This window comes from Ochotona princeps, chromosome 22 (assembly GCF_030435755.1).
Source record: "Ochotona princeps isolate mOchPri1 chromosome 22, mOchPri1.hap1, whole genome shotgun sequence".
Classification (NCBI taxonomy): domain Eukaryota; kingdom Metazoa; phylum Chordata; class Mammalia; order Lagomorpha; family Ochotonidae; genus Ochotona; species Ochotona princeps.
Window position 1 is genome coordinate 28,585,852 of NC_080853.1, and position 23,146 is coordinate 28,608,997.

At 42.0% G+C, this 23,146-nt stretch overlaps 1 protein-coding gene across 5 annotated transcripts in view; it reads left to right on the plus strand.

The window, feature by feature from the left end:
- Positions 1-23,146, plus strand: part of SEL1L2 (SEL1L2 adaptor subunit of SYVN1 ubiquitin ligase) — a 94,434-nt gene that overhangs the window by 56,389 nt on the left and 14,899 nt on the right. For 4 of the 5 annotated variants that reach the window (XM_058679469.1, XM_058679470.1, XM_058679472.1 and 1 more), the window contains 7 exons: positions 2,067-2,135; positions 3,340-3,417; positions 13,649-13,711; positions 14,274-14,361; positions 17,512-17,660; positions 18,843-19,008; positions 19,116-19,190. In XM_058679469.1, coding sequence (XP_058535452.1) covers positions 2,067-2,135; positions 3,340-3,417; positions 13,649-13,711; positions 14,274-14,361; positions 17,512-17,660; positions 18,843-19,008; positions 19,116-19,190 — 688 coding nt within the window. The remainder of the gene's footprint in view (positions 1-2,066; positions 2,136-3,339; positions 3,418-13,648; positions 13,712-14,273; positions 14,362-17,511; positions 17,661-18,842; positions 19,009-19,115; positions 19,191-23,146) is intronic. The other variant, XR_009247442.1, reaches the window with a different exon arrangement.

Sequence of the window (23,146 nt, forward strand, 5' to 3'; positions counted from 1 at the left end):
CTGGAATTTTTTTTAAATGTTCATAAATATTTTTAGAACAGTGTCTTTTCTTGGCATTCTATTCTATGAGAAATGTTACAAGTCAATTAAACTAAGGATTTTCTTAGAGCCAGTGAAAAAGTCATGCTCATTAAAATAAACAGACAGGAGTTCAAATAAGAAAAATTTGGTATAATCCCTGAGACAGATCTTATTTCATTCGAATACATCATCATTTGTAAAATATACATTATTTTATGTTCCACTAAATCAATATATTTAAAATATGCCAATGACAGTAAGAAATACTATGATTAAAATAGGGTTGGTTATGAGGCACATGTTAGAAACAATGATGGCAAATATTGGAATCTCAGTATATTTTTGAAGGACAGACAGATGGATGCTTGATTTTAACTCAAGAGAAAAAATTCAGATTGATTCATACATATCCATCAAATTAGCTTTCAAGTTCTGTTTTAAAATGTGTAGACAATTGAGAAACAGCATTAAATGGAGATCAATGTAGAAAGAAAGAAAGGAGGATTAAAATGCCAAGGAAGTCATGACATAGAAGCAGTGTGTGACGGAGAGCCTCTGTTCTTTTTGGTCATTATGGAATCATCTTATTGAATGATGAGGGAAACTTCAGAAGTTTATTTGCATCTGGGGGATACATAATTTTTTTTAAAAGTTCAAATCTAGTTTGCCAGAATGAAACCTTTTTTCAGAACTCCCTACTGTAGCATATTTGAGAGCCAAATGACTCACCTGGATTTTGAAATGATTTCATGCAGTCATAAGAGTAGAGCTGAAGGGTTGCTAGAGATTACAGTCCAACTCGTTATGCTATAGATGTATAAATATTCATTCATTCATTCATGGATATTCCCTAGTCCCTTACAGCAGCCACTCTGTTCATTACACAGGATTGAACATTAAGAGAGACAAATATAAAAGTATAATTAAATCAATGGTTGAGTGCCAACATATGGACAGGACAGGGTGTCCTGGGAGCACAGAGGAGAATCTATGGATGAGGAAACCAAGGCCTCAAGATAATGCTACCTGCATAAATGATAGTTACCTAGGGACATATTTGCCATCTTGGCTCATTTTATTTTTTGTATCAGTGTGCTTTAAGTTGGTAAATCATACATTGCAGACCTAAACAAGGTCTGCTTATATTTTTCCAGACATTTTTAGCTTTCCTAAATACTCATGACTATCCAAAGGCCCCTATTTTACACATGCACACACAAGAAATCCTTAAGTTGGTATACAACATATATGTCGACCTGCCGAGTCTTTTGTAAACAGCAAGAGTTATGTCTTAATTGTTTTATGTGATGATATCATGTGATTCCTGTGGAGACTTTCTGGATGATCAGGCTAAGGCCTAGGACACATGGCAGCAAGGTACAAGATCAGCTCTTATGAGTATTCTAGACTGTTGAATGCTACAACTTAGACAAAAATCAGAGTCTTTGCCAGTTTCCTGAAATTGAATTCGAAATTGTCTTGCAGTCCACCACCTATGCAGGAAGACCTCTCAGCAGCCAGCCTAATATATTTGGTCTTACCCTGTTTTATAAACCCTTAGGGTGCCACATAACTAATTCTAGCAACTGTAGTATAAATTCTTACTTAGTGTCAATCCAGAAGCCTACTTTTTCAAAAGAATGTATTATTTAGCTCTATACTAGGATTCAATTCATTTCATAAATCCACATGCCCTTCATGCCCTTCCAAATACAAGAAATAAGTTTTCATACACACACACAGGATCTTCTAAAAGTTTTATATTATGAAAAAAGCTATGCTTGGTTTTAAAGAAAGTCACGTCAAAATGAATTTATCATTTAATTAATCTTTTTTCCATGATTTTAAAGTCCTTCCATATACATATATTCTTTTACCCTTCAAGTTTATGATTCAAGCAACACTTGGAATACTTCCTGAAACAAAGTGCAGCAATTCATAGATACTTTTTTGGAGTGCACATTGCATGAATAAAATTTGGTTCAAACTGCTGTTTTGTAGGATTTGTTTATGAATGACAATAATACTTTCCCTTTTCTTTCCAGAAAGCGTTATACTATTTCTTAAAGGCAGCAAAGGCCGGGAGTGCAAATGCCATGGCACTCATAGGAAAGGTACATGCTTCATCTTGATCAATATTTTTCATATCTTAAACACCTAAAACCTTGGTGATACAAGTTAGTAGAACCCAGTGTGTGGTGATGATAGGACTACAGGTCTCTTTCATGGAAGTAGCTGAAGAGTGCTTGGCTGCAACCTGAGGACAGTGTTCTTGAAGGGAAAATTTGGGAATAAGTCTCATACAACAGCACAGAAAGAATTCATGCAAATGCGCATGGCCCAGGACTCCTCTGTTTAGTGTGGCCATGGGGCTATGAGTTCCTGTCCTTCCCTGCCCCAACAAGCAGTTGGAGACTTAGACTGGTAACACATCGAAGACTGATTCATACTCTGGCCCAAGTGCCTGTCTCCTTGTCCCTTGAAATGAGAAGCAACTCCAGCCTGAGCAGAGTCTGTTCTTTGTCACCTCTGAGGGATGGTTCGCTAGAATGGTTAGGTAGCCTTTGTGGAAGGTTCCTCTAGAAAGGCATTTTCTCTCTTAGAGATGATTCAGCACCAATTTGACTCCCTGCTGCCAATTTGCATTAGTAACCATGGGGATGAGGGCCTTGCTTGCAGAAGTGCTATATACAGAACATCTAAATGAAAACAAAAAGGGGAAAACAGGAAATAAGGTCCAGAGTTTGATCCTTAGGCAAGTCATCCAGAATGTATGTAGCATATTATACCCTTAATTTTTAATTTTGTTTTAATGAAGGTAAAATTCAAATAACAAAATTAACCATTTTCAAGTGTGCAATTCAGTGTAATTTACTATATTCGCAATGGTGTGCAACCATTACTTTTATGTAGTTTTAAAACATTTTGGGGGTCAGATTGGTGGCAAAGCAGGATGAGGTTACCACCTGTGACACTGGCAGTACATTTGAGTGCTAGTATCAAATCCCAACTGTTCCATTTCTGATTCAGCTCCCTGCTAATGTACTTATGAAAGCAGTAGGAGATTGCATGAGAGTTGAGGCCTTATTACCTACATGGGAGACCTGGATGGAGTTTTAGGCTTTGATTGAATAGAGATCCTTGCTTTGACCTGGCCCAATCCTGGGCATTTTAGAAATTTGGGGGGAGCAAACCATGGGATAGAACATTTTTCTGTCTTTCTCAATCACAACCGAATAAAACAAATAATTTTAAATCCATTTTTATCACTCTTCAATTCCTCTTTGTTACATCTTCTTTTCCTTTCCTTTTTCCTAGATGTATTTAGAGGGGAATGTAGCTGCACCACAAAATAATGCTACTGCCTTCAAATACTTTTCCATGGCAGCCAGTAAGGTAGGTCCTCAGCCAATTGCTGTTAACACAGAAAACCAATTGACATGTAGCTTGGAGCCCAAAAGAGTTGACTTTGCTGCTGCCATGCCAGACCCAGACAATGAGGCTCGACAGAGTTTTGTATACTGGAAAAGTCCAGTACTGTTGACAATAAATTTGGGGTTGTGTTGGTGGCGACATAACTTATCTTCAGTAAATGAAAAATGGGAGTGACTTCTGTTATCCGCATAGGGGCCAGCAGGAAGCCATACAGAAACTCAGTTTTCCCTGCTCTATGCATTCGATAAAGTTATCAGCTTAGGAATACAGAATAAGAGATAAGGACAAAATCAAAGGGAAAACTCAATCAATAAATGTACTAATTTCAGGACAAAAACAACCAAGATAAGAATGCAGTTTTCTCTTGTCAAAGCTTACCCAAAAGCTAAAATCCCCCTGGCCTAGTTAGGCCAGAGGTCTCCAAGGAAGCCAACACAGCAAGGTGATTGAAAGCATGATTTTGAAGATAGTCTGTTAGTTTAGAATTTTTAGTATTCAAAGTAGAGGGCTGACACCAAATTGATTTGGAGGGGAGAACAAGAGTGAGAGATGTGGGTCAGATAACAGAATCTGTGGGGGAAATGTGGGCTCACCCCTGCAGAACTGCAATCTCTGCTGGCTCACCCAGCAGATGGATTCCCACTGTGGATGGGAATAGGCCTGGCTAGGGAGCTAAGGGGATGCCCCCACTGGGCTGGACATGGCTCCAGCCTCCACCAGCATGGATGTGCACTGGGGCTGGGGAGCGGCAGATTGGGCTAGACTCCAGCCCCCACTGGTACTCCTGAGAGCCAGATTGGGTGTAGAACAAGCTGGACTGGGTCTTGACTTCCACTGAACCACGTGAAAGCTGTGTCTGGGCACAGGCCAGGTATCGCTGGGCTGCAACACCCAATAGCAAGAACCAGAATGGGTGTGGGCCAGTAAAGCAAGGCCACCAAGAGGTGGACAAAGTCAACCTGGGCAAATGACCCACTGTTGTGTGCGAGAACAGTAACTGGGAAAAGAGTTAATAGAGGAGCTTGGGAAACTCCTTCATTGGGATGCAGACCCTGCAGGTTAATGCAACAAGCAAGGCAAGGAGCAGAAATGACCTCGCCAGGTTACAGTACTCGTCGGCATATATGTGGGTCATGTCTGGGGGCAAACCAGTCTAGGCCAGTTCATAACACCCACTGGTAGATCTGAGGACCAGGACGGGGGCAAGAGGAGCCAAATCAGGCCACAACACCAGCCAGTTCACATTAGGGCTGGGACAGCAATCAGGCTGGGCTGAGATAGGCTGCAGCACTCACCAGTATGAGCTAGAACAGGCCAGGCTGCACAATAAGATAGTGGATGCTAAGGTAAGGCAAGTCATGCCAGCCTGGACTCAGTGGGAGCCAGGTTTGTGAGTCCCAGGGACGGGGAATCTGACAGGACTCAGGTAGTTTGGCTCAGGTCCTAGGGCCTGCCTGTAAGGTGGGTGTCAGGTTCGTGATCTCCAGGGGTAGGGGACCCTGCCGGGCTTGGGTCACCTGGCCTCTGTTGAATTTTTGGTGCCCTATCCAGCAGCTTGTGGCCAGTGTCCAGAATGATTGGTTGATGTAGAAACAGTGTCCTTCCTCTAAAAATAAAAACACCTTCCCTTTTTTGCTGTTAGCAGGTACAAACATCATTGATTGTTGTAAAATGACTACCGATAAACAGTCAACTTGGGCTTAAACCCTAAGAAGCCTTTGAGATAGTTGTCTAAGCTTTTTGTGTAACTATAGAAAAGGTCTGGTAGTAGAAAAAGATGTCACAAATCCTCCTACCTTTGTGTCTACACAGTAGCAATTGCTAAACCTGCGTAGGAGAATTATTAGGGTCACAGTTCTTTTATGGTGTGTATTTGTAGGTTTATTTACATCTTTAGAATGTGTAATACGAAAACTAAACACAAATACAGAATAGTTACTGGGAGCTATGTTAACACTTGCTAGGGCCATGAGAGGGATGATTGTCGGAAAGGCATGGGTACATGTTTTGGGCCAGTTAGTGAGGAAACAAAATGTTGATCTCATAGAAGATAAGATCTCTTGTTTATGTCTTGGATTATCATGGGATGGGAAGCTTTTTCAGTTGGCATCCCACGGACTCCCATTATCTGGGTGAACTGGGAGGGAGCCTGGTATGAATAGGAGGTCAATACAGGTGGCGTCTCTAAAGAAATTCATAGTCCTCACCGCAAGGTCAACATTGAACATAGGCTGTCCACGCAAGCCAGAATTTTGTTAGAGTGGGCTCTGCCCATTCTGTTATTGTGTTTGTATTGTTTCTGGTTACATGGACCTTGTCCGGTGTCCTTAGTGCAAATCGTCATGTAAAACAGCAGTAAGTTAGGCCTTTTTGTTGGAAGTAGGGACAGCCTGAACTAGACATAATCTTGGGCATGCTTTGACACTCTTTTTCTGTGAGTTAGAGTAGTGCCCATAAGCAGAAACATGTCCTTCTAGGTAAACTCAATCATATCGGTCACCCTATACTGTCGCTGTCCTGCAGCGATGGACTTGGTGCACGGAGCCGATAATAACACGCGTGGACTACTGACTGATGATCAATAGCCAAAATTTATTAGGGGCAACAGACTTTATATGCTGAGGGTCATACAGGATTAGGGTAGAGATACTTAGTTCATCAACAGAACCATCAACTATTTCTATGCCTTAGTTTGGAAGTCCTTTTGCCTTGTATATTACTTCCCACTCAACTGTTCTTACACAAATGATATCTCATCAGGTATACAAAAGGTAGCCGTTCAGTTGTTCCCATGCAAAGGATATCCAATCAGTCACACACAAGACATCCATTCAGTTGTTTATCATACAAATATTGTCCAATCAACTGTAATCCTGTGCTCCCTGACCTTCTAGGATCACAATGTCCTCCTACACTATACCACCTGTCCAGTTCTTTATTAGGGTCCTCAGCGCAGCTTCCCATCTCCCCTTCTGTCTGATTGAGGTCTTGTATTGTGAAGATTTATAATCTGAAAGTGATAGTTTGGTCCACTGTCTCCTGTAGAAGGTGCTTTTCAATGGCTTTTATACTCGGGGCTTAGGGCTGAGTCTCTAAGCAGGGGAAGGCAGCTGGTGGGTGTCAGGACAAAAATGCCTGTTTACTGCCCCCCATCTCCCCGGTTAGCCATTCAAGTCTGTGCAGTCAGAAAGACATGCATGCACTTCTCACATGTTCTCCAGATAATTTTCATGCATGTTTTCCAGAAACTCCCCAAAGGTGCATCACCCCAACCCCAGCCATGGACAGCAGCATCCCTGCTATGAAAGGCTTGTGAGCAAGACGGGGAGTGCAGTTAGAGAGAACAACCAGCTCCCTACCCGCTGCGGTAAAACAATGGGCACGAAGGAGCCAGTACACATCTCACACCCCTCGCTTCATGCAACCAACAACATATAAGACAAGCTATGTAAGCTATGTCTGGTACAAAGCAGTGGGGAAGTGTCCACTCTGGCATGGTGTCCCATTGATCCTAGAGTGTAAAACATCAGACTTCCATAGAAACACATCATAAGTTAAACGTCATTCTATTACCAAAGACTTAAATCACTTGGTCAAAACAACAGTAATAATTCATTAAATATGAGTATTTTAAACAAAGCTGGAAGACAGATCTAATCTGCTAAAGTGATCATTTCAACATTTAAATAGATAATATTAACACCTGTAAGACTCAGTTACTCAAGTAATTGAGACCCAATAAGGAAAACAGAAAGCATGAGAAACTTTCCCTAAGGCAGATAGAATTTTTGTTATCTAGGTCAGGTACGAAAAAACGGGGAAAAAAACTTGATTAAAGGGATTAGTATATGATAACACATAAAGCAGAGTTTTTGTTTGTTTTTGAGAAATTGAATAAAAAACAGGTTTACAATTATACTTTACCCAATGTGTTGTGAACTCCATAAATCTCAGGAAAATCTGACAGAATATTTACACATGGTACCAAACATATTTTATCAAAAGACAAAGCCCTATTAATCTAACTGTAAATGTTTCTAGAGAGTCACACAGTGAATGACAAAAGACTTAAAACAGACATGATTACAGTCACAACCCGGCAGTTTATAGCGTGTGAGAAAGCACAACGGGGTTTCACAGATATTTTGTCGTGATGGGAGGACAGTGGTGATCAGAGAACTCTGAGTTTCACAAGCCACATGTTGGGCTCCAATCATGGAACAAAGGGAACAGAGAAACACAGGTGGGCAGAGAAACTTACAATTTCAATTTCCCAAGTAAGAAAATGTGAAGTCTCTGGGTCAGAAAGGCTAGGAGGTTTGTGCTTGATAGTCTAGAAAAATCTTGAGAAGAAATTGGAAAATATAACCCTTTAGGGGTCTAATTAGTGCTGAAAAGATACTAGTGAAAAACTGCTATCTTATGCCCAGTTTTTGTGTTTTTGTGCTTTGTTTTGTTTTGCTTTTTTAATTGTGGCAAAGGAGGTAGGGGAAAGTAGGGAATAAGCAAAGATCTTGGGGTTGCTTCCTAACAGACATGACATTCCATCTCTCAGTGCATCCCCTCCTGATCTTTAAGACTGAATAAGGAGGAATAGCAAGTGGTGGGAGGCGAGAGAGAGAGAGAGAGAAGAGAATAAGTGTCTACTGTGGGTGTATCGAGAAGAGATTTGGATGAAAGACAAAGCAGGAAGGTACCAGGGTGGCTAGTTGAAAAGGAGAATTATACAATCCTCAGTCTCCATGAAGTGCAGGCAAAGGGACTTTGGGCGCCAGCAGACAAGGCCAGAGAGAGAATAGGCTAGACATGAAGTAGACAGGAGTAGGCTAGACGGGAAGCATTCTTCAAGGTGAGTTGACTAGGACTCAGCCACCACGCTTGTTTCCTTGTAGCTGGCTCAAACACATTAATGGACATGGCTGAAACAGAGGTTTGTCTTTGTGCAAGAAAAAATCTAGTTGTGAAGCAGAGACTAGCAGTAAGCAAGGTAAGCGAGTTTAATGGGGTAAGGCATCCATTGAAGTGGCACCTCTTCATACAGTGTCTGAGAGAAGGAGAGAAGGGGAGAGAGAATCCACTCATTTCAATTGGGGTAAACAAAGTTACATATTTTAATGGAAAGACACATCTGACAGAACAGGTGGGCATCTTGGTAAACAACCGAGAATGGTGACAGCGCCCCGCCCCCCTTTTTTTCAGAATGTTCAGTATAACATTCTGGTTGATGAAGTCTTAATAGTAGGTAAGGTATAGGAATTTCATGGTGTTTTGGGTGGGATCCATGCTGCAAGAGCCCCAGCATCTTTAATTGGTACCAACTAAGAGAGAGTCAAGGACATGAAGGATAACTTCCGTGACATCCACATCATGGCTGAGCAAGATGGGTGGGGGGGGTGAAGAGCTAAGGCAGCTGCTGTAGGTGGAGACGTGTGTCGGGGGAGGAAGGATACTGAGAAGGTGAGGAAGGTGAGGAAGATTGGTCAGCTAAGGCAGAGTTAGGACGAGGAGATGGTAGAGGAACATGATGAGCCGGATCAAAGTCAGGCTCACACGTTGAAGGTTGAGAAGTTAGAGGTTTAATCTTTTCCCAAGAGACTCAGTGGTTGGAAGTTTAATCTTCCCTGACAAGGAGAATCTGATAGGTGGTACAAGACTGACAGAGTCAAGGGCAGTTACAAAAATAGAAGAATGCTCATGTATAGGGAACCCTGGACCATTTACAAATTGCAATTGATGAAATTGTCCCAGAGAACGTGGAGTTCAAAGATCCTATTTTTGGACCATTGACTATTATTAACTAGCTTATACTGTGGACAAACTGAATAACGGAAAAAGATAAATCCTTGTGATTAAATGCTTTCTCCTAGATACAGGATAAGGTTAACCTCTATGTGAAATGAAAATGGGGCCTCCAAGCTGAGAATAAGGGCGAGAGAAAAGCAGGCATCATCAGATATCTCACTGTACCCTAAAAGGATTAGACTGTCTCTTCTGGGCATCTCTGGAGAGATCAGGCCCAGGCCAGAAGGGAACAAGGCAGGCCAGGCACAAAGGGACAGTTGCTCAAGCTAGAGGGGAGACCTGACCAAGCTAGAGTTTGTAAGGGGCCAAAAAGCATATAAGGTGGATTCAAAAGGTCTCTCAGAAATGTTTGTTGAAGAAACAATGGGGAGATGGAGTTTCCCCATAAACAGCTACCTCAAAATCACCTTTTCAGGTTCCAGCACCTAATGTTAGGTTTAGGATTTTTAAGGTTGGAAGGTATGGAGACAACCAAGGAAAGCAGAAAAGACTTTTATTATATTCAAGACATCATGATGGGTAGGATTATGGCTTCAGCCAGTTCACACAGTGAGAGTTCACAAGGTGAGAGTGTGTGGCTGGTCACTGTGTGTCTCACCTTAGGTGGGAGTGAGACTTTTTCAGTGACTTGTTAGGTGAGGGTATTCTGTATGTCATGTGGACAGTGCCCATGCTAAGGTGGGCTTAAACACACAGAAAGCCCTGTTGGCAGTTGTTAAATGAAGTTGATGATTTACAATATATTGTTCTGTCAGTTATGTCTCTCCTTGTCTCTGTAAGTTTCCAATAAAAACAAATAATTTTTTTTAAAAAACAGAAACTGTTAAAAGAAACAAAATTGTACTTACCAAACATGTAAACATGTCCAGATTTTTCTCTGTGTCATTTTGCCTTGGAAAAAAAATCAGTATAACACTGTTTACGTGGCATTTGCATTGTAGTAAGTATTACAAATAACTAGAGTTGACTTCAAGTGCACAGGAGGGGAACAGGCATTTAACCTAGCACTTTTGACACACATCCCATATCAAGGTACTAGGGTTCAAGTCCCAGCTCTGGCTCCTGACTGCCACTTACTGCCAATGCAGAGGAAGTGGTGATGGCTTGTAATTGGATTTCCACCACCCAGATTGTATTCTTGGCTCCCACTTTGGCCCTGGCATTTGGCAAATAAAGCAGCAGATCTGTCTCTCTCCTCTCTCCCTCCCAAATAAATAAATGAATTAATTGAATGAAGTACATAGAATTGCATTAGAGCATCTGCAAATACTATGATATATTTTATAAGGGACTTGAGCATCCTCCAACTTTATTACCTACAGGAATCCTATGGATACTAAGGAATGCCTAGCAATATTTTCCTGATGTGGAAGTCTCTGCCTTTGTTCCTAAACTCTGTGAGGCTGATAAAAGTTAGTAGCACTCTGAACTGCTATAATACACAAAAAGTGTCCTCATCTAACACCCCATCAGCCTAATGTTGGCAAATGACCTTGATAAACTTTCTATCCTGCGCACCAGGAAGCATTTTGTTGTCCCACAGTTTCATACGGCAACACTGGCAATAAAGATGTGCTCAGATCAGAATATTTTCAACTCTTAGTTGTTGAAAGCCCACATGCTGCTTTAGGAGCCTATTTATAAATGACTAGCACCTCAGAGCTGCTGCTATTGTGGTGTAAATTACTAAGCCTAGTACCCAGCTTCTCTCCCTTGTAATTTACATGAAATTGTTGCTTGGCAAGACAGTTATCCGAAGTAGCATTCGATTAGAAGGGTAAGGCAGAGCAGACAAAAAGAAGAAATAATGGAGGAAGGGCTCATAGAATCAGGCAGATAACCCTGATTTATCAGCCACAAAGAGTAGCACTAGGAAGTTGGGTGCAAAAATTAACAACTCCCAAGCTCTTCAGGTTTAGCAGTCCTCTGGGACCCTTGTGTTCCAAGCCTGTCATAATGTCCTTTATGAAAGAATACTTAAAGGGCCTGGTGGTGCTGTAACCTAGTGGCTAAAGTTCTTGCCTTGCATGCGCCGGGATTCCTTATGGGCACCATTTCATATCCCGGCTGCTCCACTTCCCTTCCACTCCCTGCTTGTGACCTGGGAAAGCAATAGAGGATGTCAAAGCCTTGGGACTATGCACCCACTTGGGAAACCCAGAAGAGGCTCCTGGCTCCTATCTTCAGATCCGCTCTGCTCTAGTCGTTGCAACCACTTGAGGGGTGAAACAGTGGATGGAAGATCTTTCTCTCTGTCTCGTCTCTTCCCCATAAATCTGACTTTCCAAAAAAAATAAACAAATCTTGAAAAGAATACTAAATTCTGAACATCATTATGTGGACATGGCCACTGACTCCTCAATCATTGCGTGGACAATCTGTAAGCTTTTTTACTCAGACTCTTTCTTTGAGGAGTGACTCCAACATCAGCCCTGAAGGCCCCCGCCATTTTGTACTCTGCACCACTTTAGGTATCTGCTCCCCTTTCCCACGGCTTGCAAATTTTGCGCAGTTCCGGTTGCCCACCAATCCCTGGCGGCCCTCCCCCTGATTCCTGCCTACCTGTCTATTCCCTGTGGCTCCGACAATTCTATCCACCAGTCTCTCCCTGCCACCCTCCCATCCAGTTCCTTTTGCTCCATCTTCCTCCTGCCTCCCCTCTCTCCTCTCTACAAACTGGTGTGCTGCAGGTTCCCAGCCTGGCTCTCCCTTGTCCTGCTTCGTCTTTCCTCCCATCCCCCTTGCAGCCCCATCCTGTCACCATGGCAGGAGACATTTCCCTTCTCATTCTCTCCCCCTCCATTCCCACTCCTGTTCCTACCCTGCTGGAATAAAAGGACCTCCTAAATACCTCACTGTATCTGGTGTTGTGGTTTATGGCAGCAAACTTATCCTGAAAAGAGGACTTGGCTGAGAGAAATTAGTTGCATGTAAGGATTCATTGTGTGAAAAAGCTAACACTTTTTGGTTATTGCTTGCTTGAAGAGCAGAGTTACAGAGAGATGGAGAGAAAGAAAGTTCTTCCATCTGCTGGGTCATGCTCCAAATGGCCACAAAGACAGTAGCTAAGGCAAACCGAAACCAGGAACAAGAAGCCTCCTCCAAGTCTCCCACATGGGTGCAGGGGTTCAAGGCCTGGGACCATCCTCCACTGCTTTTCCAGGCCACAAGCAGGGAGCTGAATGGGAAGTGGAGCAGCCAGGATACAAACTAGTGCCTATATGGGATGCTGATACCACAAGTGGAGGCTTAGCCTGCTACACCAAAGTGCCAGCCCCCATATTCTTCTTTCGTTACTTTAAAAAATAACCTACGGCCTTTTAAATTCATTAACTTTATATAAAGATGCATCAAAAATCATAAGTTATTTTGGTACAAAAATTTTGGAACCCAAGCATAGTTTTTCATAATGCTGTTTTTCTGTGAGCATTTTGAAGACCCTTCATGTTAGTCCCAGTGATACATAGCCGTTGGAGATCCTCCATGTCCTCTGGCACTCTGCAGTCTCAGAGGGCCCCTGGCTTCAATGAAGAAAATTGCCACGGACAGGCTACTTCATGGACAGAGCAGTAGCATTGTGTGTATTTACAGAATCTAGGAAATGCAAGTATCATGCTATTTGGGGACAGAGTGGCTTCCAGGAATTAGGGATCCATCCCTTCCTCTCCTTGCATTGTCACATCTATAGGTTGCCTGTCAGTTGACCATGATTTAACCATTAACATCTAGACGAGAAAATCTTGGTTATAAGCAATCAAGTTGGAATAAACAAGCACATACCACCATAACTTTAACCATTTTTAGTGTCTGGATTGAAATTCAAGAATCTCTAAAATGTTATTTGGCAATTTATGTCAACCCCCTTTCAACAAGGTAGATAGCAAATGTCTGAGTGGACTTCCCCTCTGAAAACATCTACATAACCTCTTCCAGAACCAGTGTAAATGTCACTCAAGCTGCCTCACTTCCTAAACTCCCCTGAGGACTTGAGTGTCCCTTCTCTAGGTGAACAGAGCACTCTCAGTTGATTTCTGCTTCAGGGCTTCCTACAGTTGCCACGACTTTAGGAAGTTGAGAATTTCTGTCATGTGAACTCTCCAAAGCAAAGATCATAGTTTATTTATCTTTTTCTTTTTGCCTCGTACCTCTGCCCAGTGACTAGTATGGAGTCACATACCAATAAAGTACTAAATAAGTGTTGAAAGACAGAATGAAAAGAATGGACTCTGCTGTCCCTCTCCTCCCTGCCAGCCTGAAAGCAGAAGCAAGAGAGAGAGTCAGAAGAGCATGCCAATTGCTTTGAGTAATCCCTTCTAGGTACATTTGAAATATTTTTTTCTTTATTTTGATTTCTTCTGGAACTTTATCTGTACTTTTAAAACTTTTCTAGGGCAATGCGATTGGTCTCCATGGGCTCGGTCTTCTCTATTTTTATGGAAAAGGAGTTCCTGTGGTAAGTTAAATAATTATCTTTTCTACATGGTTCTTGCAATCTGTAGAGTAAAATTTATCGGTTTAAAGGAATTAATCTTGATTCCCTGCTTAGCTAAGCTATTATATCTGAAACTACAAAAATAAATAATCCAGTGAAATCTTTGCCAGAGCCACATAGAACAACCTTGTGATAGGAATAGCAAAGCTAATTATATCTTAGAGTCATAGATTCTAAGTAACCCTAGAAATCATTTATCCGCTGAAGATTTCAATGATAGAGAATTTTTTCTTCTTAGTTTAACCTTTGTCTTTTGAATGACCTTCCCTTAATATGTACCAACACCTACTTTCAGTGTAGAACAAGAAATAGTTTGCAGTGAAAATGAGATAATTATCTCCTAACAGAATTTAATATTATATTAGATATTATATATATATTATTTTGATTCTGTTTTAATTAGCCTAAATCACACAGAGCACTGATGACATACCTTTTTGGGTTGTGAGGGAAGAAGGGAAGGTAATTGTTACCATGGAATCAAGCATAGAACTTTGAATAATACAGTGTAATTATCTTGCAGAATTATGCTGAAGCACTTAAATACTTTCAGAAAGCTGCAGAGAAAGGGTGGCCCAATGCACAGTTCCAATTAGGCTTCATGTACTACTGTAAGTTCTAAAAATATGGCTGCTCTATTTAGAGTAACATTGATATTGTTAAGTCTGCTCCTCTTGTAACAAAAATTGAAAGGTTGCTCTAAGTGCTTTAGAGAAAAACAGGCAGCAATTTGAAGAAATATCTGGAAGCTAAAGAAAAAACACCAGTTGACTAGAGGGAACAGGGAGGTACAAAATCGGGAAACTGACTTGTCCAAGGTTGTTTCTTACTTGTGACATTCAGTGGACATGCCCAGAAGCAAATATGACGCTCACAAGGTCAAACTTGAAGAGAAAGATTTGGAAGGCATCAACATGTAGATGCTAGTAAAAGGAGCCGAGGTTGCAAAGGGAAAGGAGAGGAAGGAACAGTGTCATGGTCAGACGTCTGGTGCTGCTTTGTGTCATATTTGAGAGGTGGAAGAAGAGCAGTCACCATGAAGAATGAAAAGACATATCAAGAGGAAAAGAAAAAAAAATGATCTTAAGAGAATCAAAGGAAATAGAACTTTCAAGAAAGAACTAATGAATGACAATCCTGTTGTGAAACATGATGAGAAACTCAAGTTTTTGATGGCTTGTTTTGGTTTGGTTTGGTTTTCTTAAAAGAATGTCAGTGAGGTCATTGCCATGGTTGGAGTGGAAGCCAAATGGTGGTGGGTTAGAGTGTGAACTGAAGGTGAGGAGGTAAACCAGTAAAGCTATTGCAAATAGGAAAGGAGAGGAAGACAAGGAACACAATGAGAGTTTACTCAGAGATGGTGAGAGGACCTGAGCATAGCTGTAACTGAGGAAAAGAGATTGAAGTTCTGGGGGAAGTTGGTAGTGTTAGAACCTGATGAGGTCCAGGAAGGTAAAGCTTTAACAGTCCTGAGCCAGGTGAGACCCCTCACCATAGAAGACCGCAGAAAGGGAGAAATGTATGGCTCACAGGTAAATATGAAGGGATGGGGAAGACGCAAGTGAGGGAAGTGAGGAAGGTAGTGTGAGCCTCGCATCAATGGTTAAGTAGGCACAAAGCTGCTTGCTGAGAGCAAATGTAGGGTGGTTGGGACAGGAGGTCCCGTGAAGGTTTATAATCATCTCTGTGGTGACCAAGAAAGGGAGTGGCAAAACAAGTATCAGAACACATCTGAACGTACCTGAGTCTTTCATGTCAGAGCTGGAGCCAGGGCAATAGCCCATTTTGTCATTGTGGTGATAAAATCTGCCACAAGAGGCCAGCTGACAATTTTTTAAAAATGAATTGTTTCAAAGGCAGTTACAGAAAAGCAATGGGGAGAGAGACAAGAGCAATAGCAGTGGATAATATATAGTAAGTCTGTGTATTTTAACTCAATTGGGCCTCAACACATTGAAGGGAAGAGGGGGGAGTCCCCACAGCTTATAGATGAGCAAACTGAGCTCACATATTTTACCCAAGATCAGTTAGTGGAGGTGCAATCCAAGTTCAAGCAATCTGCCTCCCAGAATTTTCTTCTCAGTCGTTAATGGTACTGCCTGTAAAGGGCGGTGAAAAGTTAGAGCTGAAAAGAGTTTAAGGATTATCTGGGGCAAGCGCCTTCCTTTTGCAGGTAAAGTGGCGTGCCTGACATACCTCCCTCACAAATGGCAGGGCCAGAATGAGAATCCATGCTGCTGGTAGGAGGCTGCTTCTCCCTCCCAGCTCTGATGCCTCTCTTTGTTCCAATCATGACTTGGGTCATATTTGGGTTTCCTGGAGCTAAGATTTGCCTACTCTATATGTTAGAGTTGTGGCTGGAAGGAACTAAATTAGTCTTCCCATTTGCATTGGAAGCATTAAGTATGGCTTTTGGTTCTTGGAGACCACTGTTTTGTCTACTGTAGTTAGGTCATATTGAGGAGAGATGAGCATACTTCAAACAATTGTGGTGGGAGATGCATGTTGCTTAGGGGTTAAGCTGCTTGTGTCCCATACCATAATACCTGGGTTCACTATCCACCTCTAGTTCCTGACTCCAGTTTTCTGATAAAACAAACTCCGGGAAGCAGCATTGATAGCTCACGGAGCTGGACTTACAGTACTCACATGGGAGACCTAGCGTGAATTTGTCCCTGGCTTCAGCTTACCCCATCCTTGAGGCCTTTGGGGGAGTGAATTAACACATGGAACCTCTCTCTATTTCCCTACCTCTCAATTTCTTTCTCAAGATTTATCTTTTTAAATGTTTATTTGAAAGTCAGAGTTATTCCACCCACTGTTTCACTCCCAAACGGCCGTAGCTGCTGAAGCTGAGCTCATCTGAAGTCAGGAACTAGAAGCTAATTCTGAGTCTCCTACATGGGTGCAGGGGCCCAAGAACTTGAAATATCTTCTGCTGTTTCCCCAGGCCATAATCAGGAGGCTGTGTCAGAACTGGAGCATCTAGAACATAAATCAGCACCCATATTGGATGCTGGCACCACAGACGGAGGCTAAGCCTACTATGCCACAATGGCGAGCCCACTTTCAATTTTGTTTTCTTAATTTTAATTGTAGAAAATATTTATCATGAGAAAGATATACATGGCTTTCCAAATTTCAGGCACCAGAATCAACTAATCTTTTAACTCCATTTAGCCTCCTGTTTTCTTGAGACCAAAAAAGTACTTCTCAGTTTTCTAAAAGAGCTAGGATTATACATTTCAGGGCCACTCTTGTGATTTAGTGGGTAAAGCCACCACCTGTAATGCTAGCATTCTCTATGGGTTCTGGTTTTTATCCCAGGTGGTCTGCTTTTGATCCACGCCCTTGCTTATGGCCCAAGAAGAGCAGCCCAAGATGGCTCTAGCACTTGAGTTCTTGACACCCAGGTGGGAGACCCCTTATGATACTCTGGCTCCTGCTGTCAGACTGCCTCAATCATGATCACTGTAGCAATCAGGCAAGGGAAACAGCCGATACAGGATTTCTTGCTCACTCTCTCTGTAACTCTGACTTTCAAAATAAATAAATAAATCTTTTAAAATAAAAGATTGTAGACTTATTTCTTACAACCAAATGCAATGGTTCCTTCTCAAGTAGTAGATTTTGAGCATCTTGCTGTGGGGTAGGTTTTTCCCGTTCTAGTTAAACTAGCAGGCATTCTCCATGATTAGCCTATCTGTAGATTAAAACATACGAAGTAAATAAGGGTGGCTTAAAATCATCTTAATTTCCAGCTGGCTCTGGAGTGTGGAAGGACTATAAACTCGCTTACAAATATTTTTACCTGGCATCCCAGAGTGGGCAGCCCCTCGCCATTTATTATCTGGCTGAGATGTATGCTACAGGAACCGGTGTGTTAAGATCATGCAGAACAGCTGTGGAGGTAAATACTGGGCTGTCTTTAAAGATGCTTTTCATCTGTCGCACAGAGGAGGTAACAGTATCTTTACAGCGTTAGTGCCACTGATTTTACAGCTATTGCCTCTTTTTTTCCAGTTTGCAATGGGGAATGTTGACATGTGCCAGGAAGGATAAACAAGCGATTAACTCCAGGAAAAGGAGAAGGAAATGACCCCATCCTCCTTCCGTGGCCACCCCACCACACGCGCCCCATATTTGACTTTCATCAAGTCCAGAGCTTGCCTCTGAATTCAGTTAAGAAGCTCTGCTTTAGCTTTCAATCAAATCACCAGGGCAAACTGGCACTTTTAGTGGAACTGGGAGATGCTACTTGGGAACGGAAAGGCTTGGTGTAGCCTAGAAAAGGTAGCCCATATTTCTGAGAAAGCACAGTCCTCATGTTTTTGATGATTTGGATGAAAATGGAGGAAGTGCAATCTTTCCGCATCTGCCAGTGATGTGTGTTCAAAAGAATGCTTTTAGGACCTTAATGCCCTTCATTGATTTATTAAACATATCCGCCACACCAGTATAAATATCTCGGTGTTGCAATCTTGTCCCTCTAAAACTCATTTCAAAAGCTGCCAGCTAATAATCTATATTTAGATTTGCTCCTTCGCCAACTTCCTAATGAATTATGTATGGCTAAGCTCTTTTGGTTACATAAGGGCTATTCAGCTCAGTTGACATTTGTCCCCATAGAACTCTGCACACCTCCCTTGCAGTTATATCACCTACACCCTCAGGCACTGTCTTCCCTTCATTTTCTCCTTTCACATCAGCTGTAGCCTTGTAACTTGCCCTCTCAGAGCAGCAGTGCCCAGAAAGATCTTAAAAAAAAATACAGAAAGAAAGTGTAAGTCAATACATTTTTGTTCTGCCAGATAGCCCCCATGCTAAGCAAGTTTATCATGCACATTTAAACTAAGCCTGAGGAAGTTTCACTTAACACACACACACACACACACACAAATATGAATTTACAGTTTTTGTGCCTCTGAAAAGAATTAACTCCTCACCCTAAATAATTTGCAAAAGCTATTCTTTAGGCCTAAAATCCTTGCCTGACTAGCCAGCAAGAGCTGTAAATTGATTTCATGTGTCATTTGCCTGAGACGAAGTGTATTGACTAACTAATCTGCTTGATTTCTCTTCCCACACACAGCTTTATAAAGGTGTCTGTGAACTAGGCCACTGGGCTGAGAAATTCCTGACGGCTTACTTTGCCTATAAGGATGGTGATATAGATTCTTCCCTCATTCAGTATGCGCTGCTTGCAGAAATGGGGTACGAAGTAGCTCAGAGCAATTCAGCATTCATTTTGGAATCTAGTAAGATAAGCTAAAATTCTCTGCAATTCTCCAATCATACATATGCATATATGATTTTACTACAGAGACATTTTAAGCCTCCCTAACGGAATGTCTCCTTTTTTTAGAAAAGGCTAAAATTCTTGAAAAAGAGAAGATGTATCCAATGGCACTTCTCCTGTGGAATCGAGCTGCTATTCAAGGTATAGCGCCTAGACAAAAATGAACACTTGCCTGGAACCTGTCCACTATTATTCATCTGATTTGATTGAGCTATGTTCCTGGGCAGATAGAGACAAAGATGCAGAATATTAAGCAGGTGACATTTCAAACTAGACTGATGTTAGAGGTCATTTCCAGAAACTTATTTCCTTCACTAATCTCAAGGTCTCTATCTTCGCAAACTGTAGGAATTTTTCTGTGGCTTTGTCTCCATGGCCCCAGGAGAGTTGTTTGAAACACGGTGAGTTTATTCAGAAAGTCAGTTTTCTTTACTCTGGCTTTAGTAAGTTGTTTACTAAAGTAATCTGAGATAGGACCTATATCTCAGTTAGTTTACAGGTAGAATTATTTATTAATTCATTAAGATAGAGTGATGGAGATAAGGGAGGAGACAGAGTGGTCTTCTGTTTGCTGGTTCACTCCCCAAATGCCCACAAAAGCCAGCGGGTAAGCCAGGCCAAACCCTGGAAACCAGAATTCCAAACCCGGTTCTCCCATTGGGGTGAGTAGCCAGAAGCTGCAGCAGAGGCACAGACAGCTGAGACTTTATTCGGGTACTCTCTTGTGGAATGTGGGCAACCCCAAACATTGGCCTAGCCAACTCCACCACCACATGTTCACCCCATAGCACAATTATTTACATATCTAAGACTTATTTGATTTGTCTTTTAAAAATCACATGGATGATTACCACAGACTTTATGATTTTTATATAACTATTTGCATGTAAGAATCAAAACCAAAACAACATCAATGACAAGACCCTCTCCCTTTTTTGGGGTTCCCTGCTAATTGAGATCACAGGTGATGAATGTTAAGACGCCATTAGTGAGGGAAATAATGGCAAGTGATATCTGCATAACTCTGTATGTTTTCTGTTTTTCCCCTACAGTTAGATTTATTAAAAGTAGATATGGCAAAGCTGTCATACTTGGCATTTAGATATCTGAGGAACTCTTAGAATAAGAAAGTAATGTTATTTCCAGTTAGTTTTCTTAAAATCAACTCATATTAAGGCCAAATCAGCCCTTTTCTTAGAAAGTGAATAGTATAAAAAATCATTCTCAGCTAATGTTAATATGAAGCACAGGAAAAAGTCACAGTGGTGCCTTCTCAGATCCAGTAGAGCTGGTAATGTGGCGGCAAACCATCAATATGATTTCAGTGAGAAATCCCCTTTAGAAAGGTCTGTGTTTTCTAAAATGCAATAAAGACCTTACGTGGGGTGAGAAAACGGTGCCAGCAATCTCTGGGCCATGAAAAATCGGCTCAACTGCAACAAAAGCAGTTTTATTTCCAAGCCAGGAAATGGTGTGGAAATTGTACCCAGGAAAAAAGACACAGAAGATGAGAGGCTATTAATATTAAACAGAATTCCCCAGGATTTAAAAAAAAAAAAGGCCACTGAAAGTGATTATGTGTCACAAGAGAGGTTAAGCCTACATCTCCCTGAAGATAGGGCTGCTGAGTGGCTCCCTTGGGATTAGCAAATCTAATCATGAAATTCTCTTATTATTCACTGTCATACTTCTTTTAGAAGTCACTGCAGAGAAGAGGGTACTGAACGGTCAGGGGTCATTCACCACCCTGTGACTGTGAAGTGAAGTACAAATCCCTTGCTTGTAAATTGATCCCCTCAGGAGCCTCTCTGGATCATCACATGCCCCCAGCCAGTCGCCCTCATTAGGACAGAACTGAATCCTCTCAAGAACTGGCTACTTCACTACTTCACATTCTCAGATACGCCAGGATCCAGCTTAAGAGCTTGTGAAGCTTGGAAGCGTGCAAAGATGGGCTTTCTGCTTGTAGCTGTGGCCCAGAAGGAACACTAAGGCTAAGGAAGGCAGCTTTGGACAACATTAGGGGAGGAGAGGGATTTCTCCTTGGCCCTTGATGGGCCTCTGCTCTCACCAGGAATCCACAGATCCTCTCCTGGGTCCCTTGCCTTTAAGACCTTGTTCCCACTTACCTGCACATTTAGAGAAATCCGGTAAGCAAATTCTAACAATATCTTTCTCGGCTTCCGAATTGCATGCTGCTGGAATGTAGCTCTCAAAAAGAGTTAAAGTTGGCTCCTAGTATCTGTTACAAGTATCTGCATTTTAGGAGGGGATTCCAGGAGATTAAAAGAACTTCAGTACCTGCAGAAATAAATCCCATAAGGCCTTAGGCAATGCACAATATTTGAAAGGAGTCCTGGATCACTGAGGGCTACACCTTGGAGCATGCTTCACTGAGTACTTCCTCTTTTTTCCAAGACTAGGCTGTGCTAGAAGACAGATTGCAGAAGAGAGAAGGTAGACCTCTCTCCAGTAGAGAGGAAGGTCGTGGTGGATGCTCTATCTTTTTTTTTTTTTTTCCGAACAACATTCTCCGAGTAAATGAAAATGCAGACTCAAGAACCTCTTAGAAGTCATTCTGAGTGCCTTCAAGGACTGACATCTCATTTCTTAAAACATCTCCTTACTTTGTCCTACTTGACATATTCATGCTTATTCAAAAGGAAGATTCTAGATTAGATAACATCAAGGGAAGCATTTTCCCAACTTTGCTAACATATCTATCCACTAACTCTGTAAATATTTATTTAGCTTCTGAATTGTATCAGTGATTAAGAACCTCAGAGTTCCTCACTTTGAATTTGAAATAAAATGACTGTCTAAACTGAGGATCATGCCTGGTAAGTCTCCTGTCTCGGACTAATCTCATTGTGTGTTACTTCCTCACTTTGCTCTACCACCTGGCCTTTGTGCTACTCATCCCACATATCAAATTTACTTTTGCCTTAGAATCCTTGCATTAAATTCTTCAAATTCAGAGCCAGCATTGTGGCCTAACACTTACAGCTACTGCCTGTGGTGTCACCATATGGGTGAGAGTTCAAGTCCCAGCTGCTCCACTCACAAATTCAGCTTCCTACTAATGTATGTGGGAAAACAGCAAAGTACCTCAAGTACGTGGGTCCCTACCACCCACATGAGAGTTGCCAATGAAGCTCCCAGCTCCTATCTTCAGCCTGGCCCTGCCAGCACTGGCAGTCATGGCCATTTGGAAAGTAGATCATGGCTCAACTAGCTTATTTTCACCTGGCAAGCACTGATATCCCATATGGGCAATAGTTCATGTCCCAGCTGCCCCACTTCCCATTCAGCTCCCTGCTTGTAGACTGAAAATAAGGGAGGATGGTCCAAAGCCTTGAGATCCTGCTCCCATGTGGAAGACCTAGAAGAAGCTCTTGGCTTCGGATTGGCTCAGCTTCGGCCACTGCAGCCATTTGGGGAGTGAAGCAGCATTCTCCCTGTCTCTTCTCTCTGTAAATCTGCCTTTCCAGTAAAAATGAATAAATCATTAAAAAAAGTGTTCCAGTAGGTGGAAAACCCCCCTCTCTATCTCTTCCTTTCTAACTCTGCTGTTCAAACAGATTAGTTAATGTTTTAAAAAAAAATAAAGGTAGACATTGAACATCTTAAGGTGGTGGGCATTGTGCCGCGTAAACCACCACTTAAGATGCCCAAATCAGAGTGCCTGGGATTCAGTTCCACCACTGCTTTTTTTTTTTTCTTTAAAGATTTATTTACATATTTGAAAGTCAGAGTACAGTGAGAGACAGTAACTGGTTAACTCCACTTAGATGGGCATGATGGCCAGGACAAGGCTAGCTCAAGAGCCACAAATTTCTTTTGAGTCTCCTACTTGGTAGCCAGGGCCCAAACACTTTTCCCAGGTCATTGTCAGAGCGCTGGATTGGAAGTACAGTGTCTAGCATGTGACCAGAGCCCATCTGAGATACTGGCATCACATGCAGCAGCCTTGCTCACTGCACCACAATTCTGACCCCTCTTTACCACTTCTGATCCAGTTTCTTGCTACTCTGCATTCTGCAAGGCGACACATGAGGGCTTTGCTCTCTGGGTTTCTGTCACCAGTGTGGGAGATA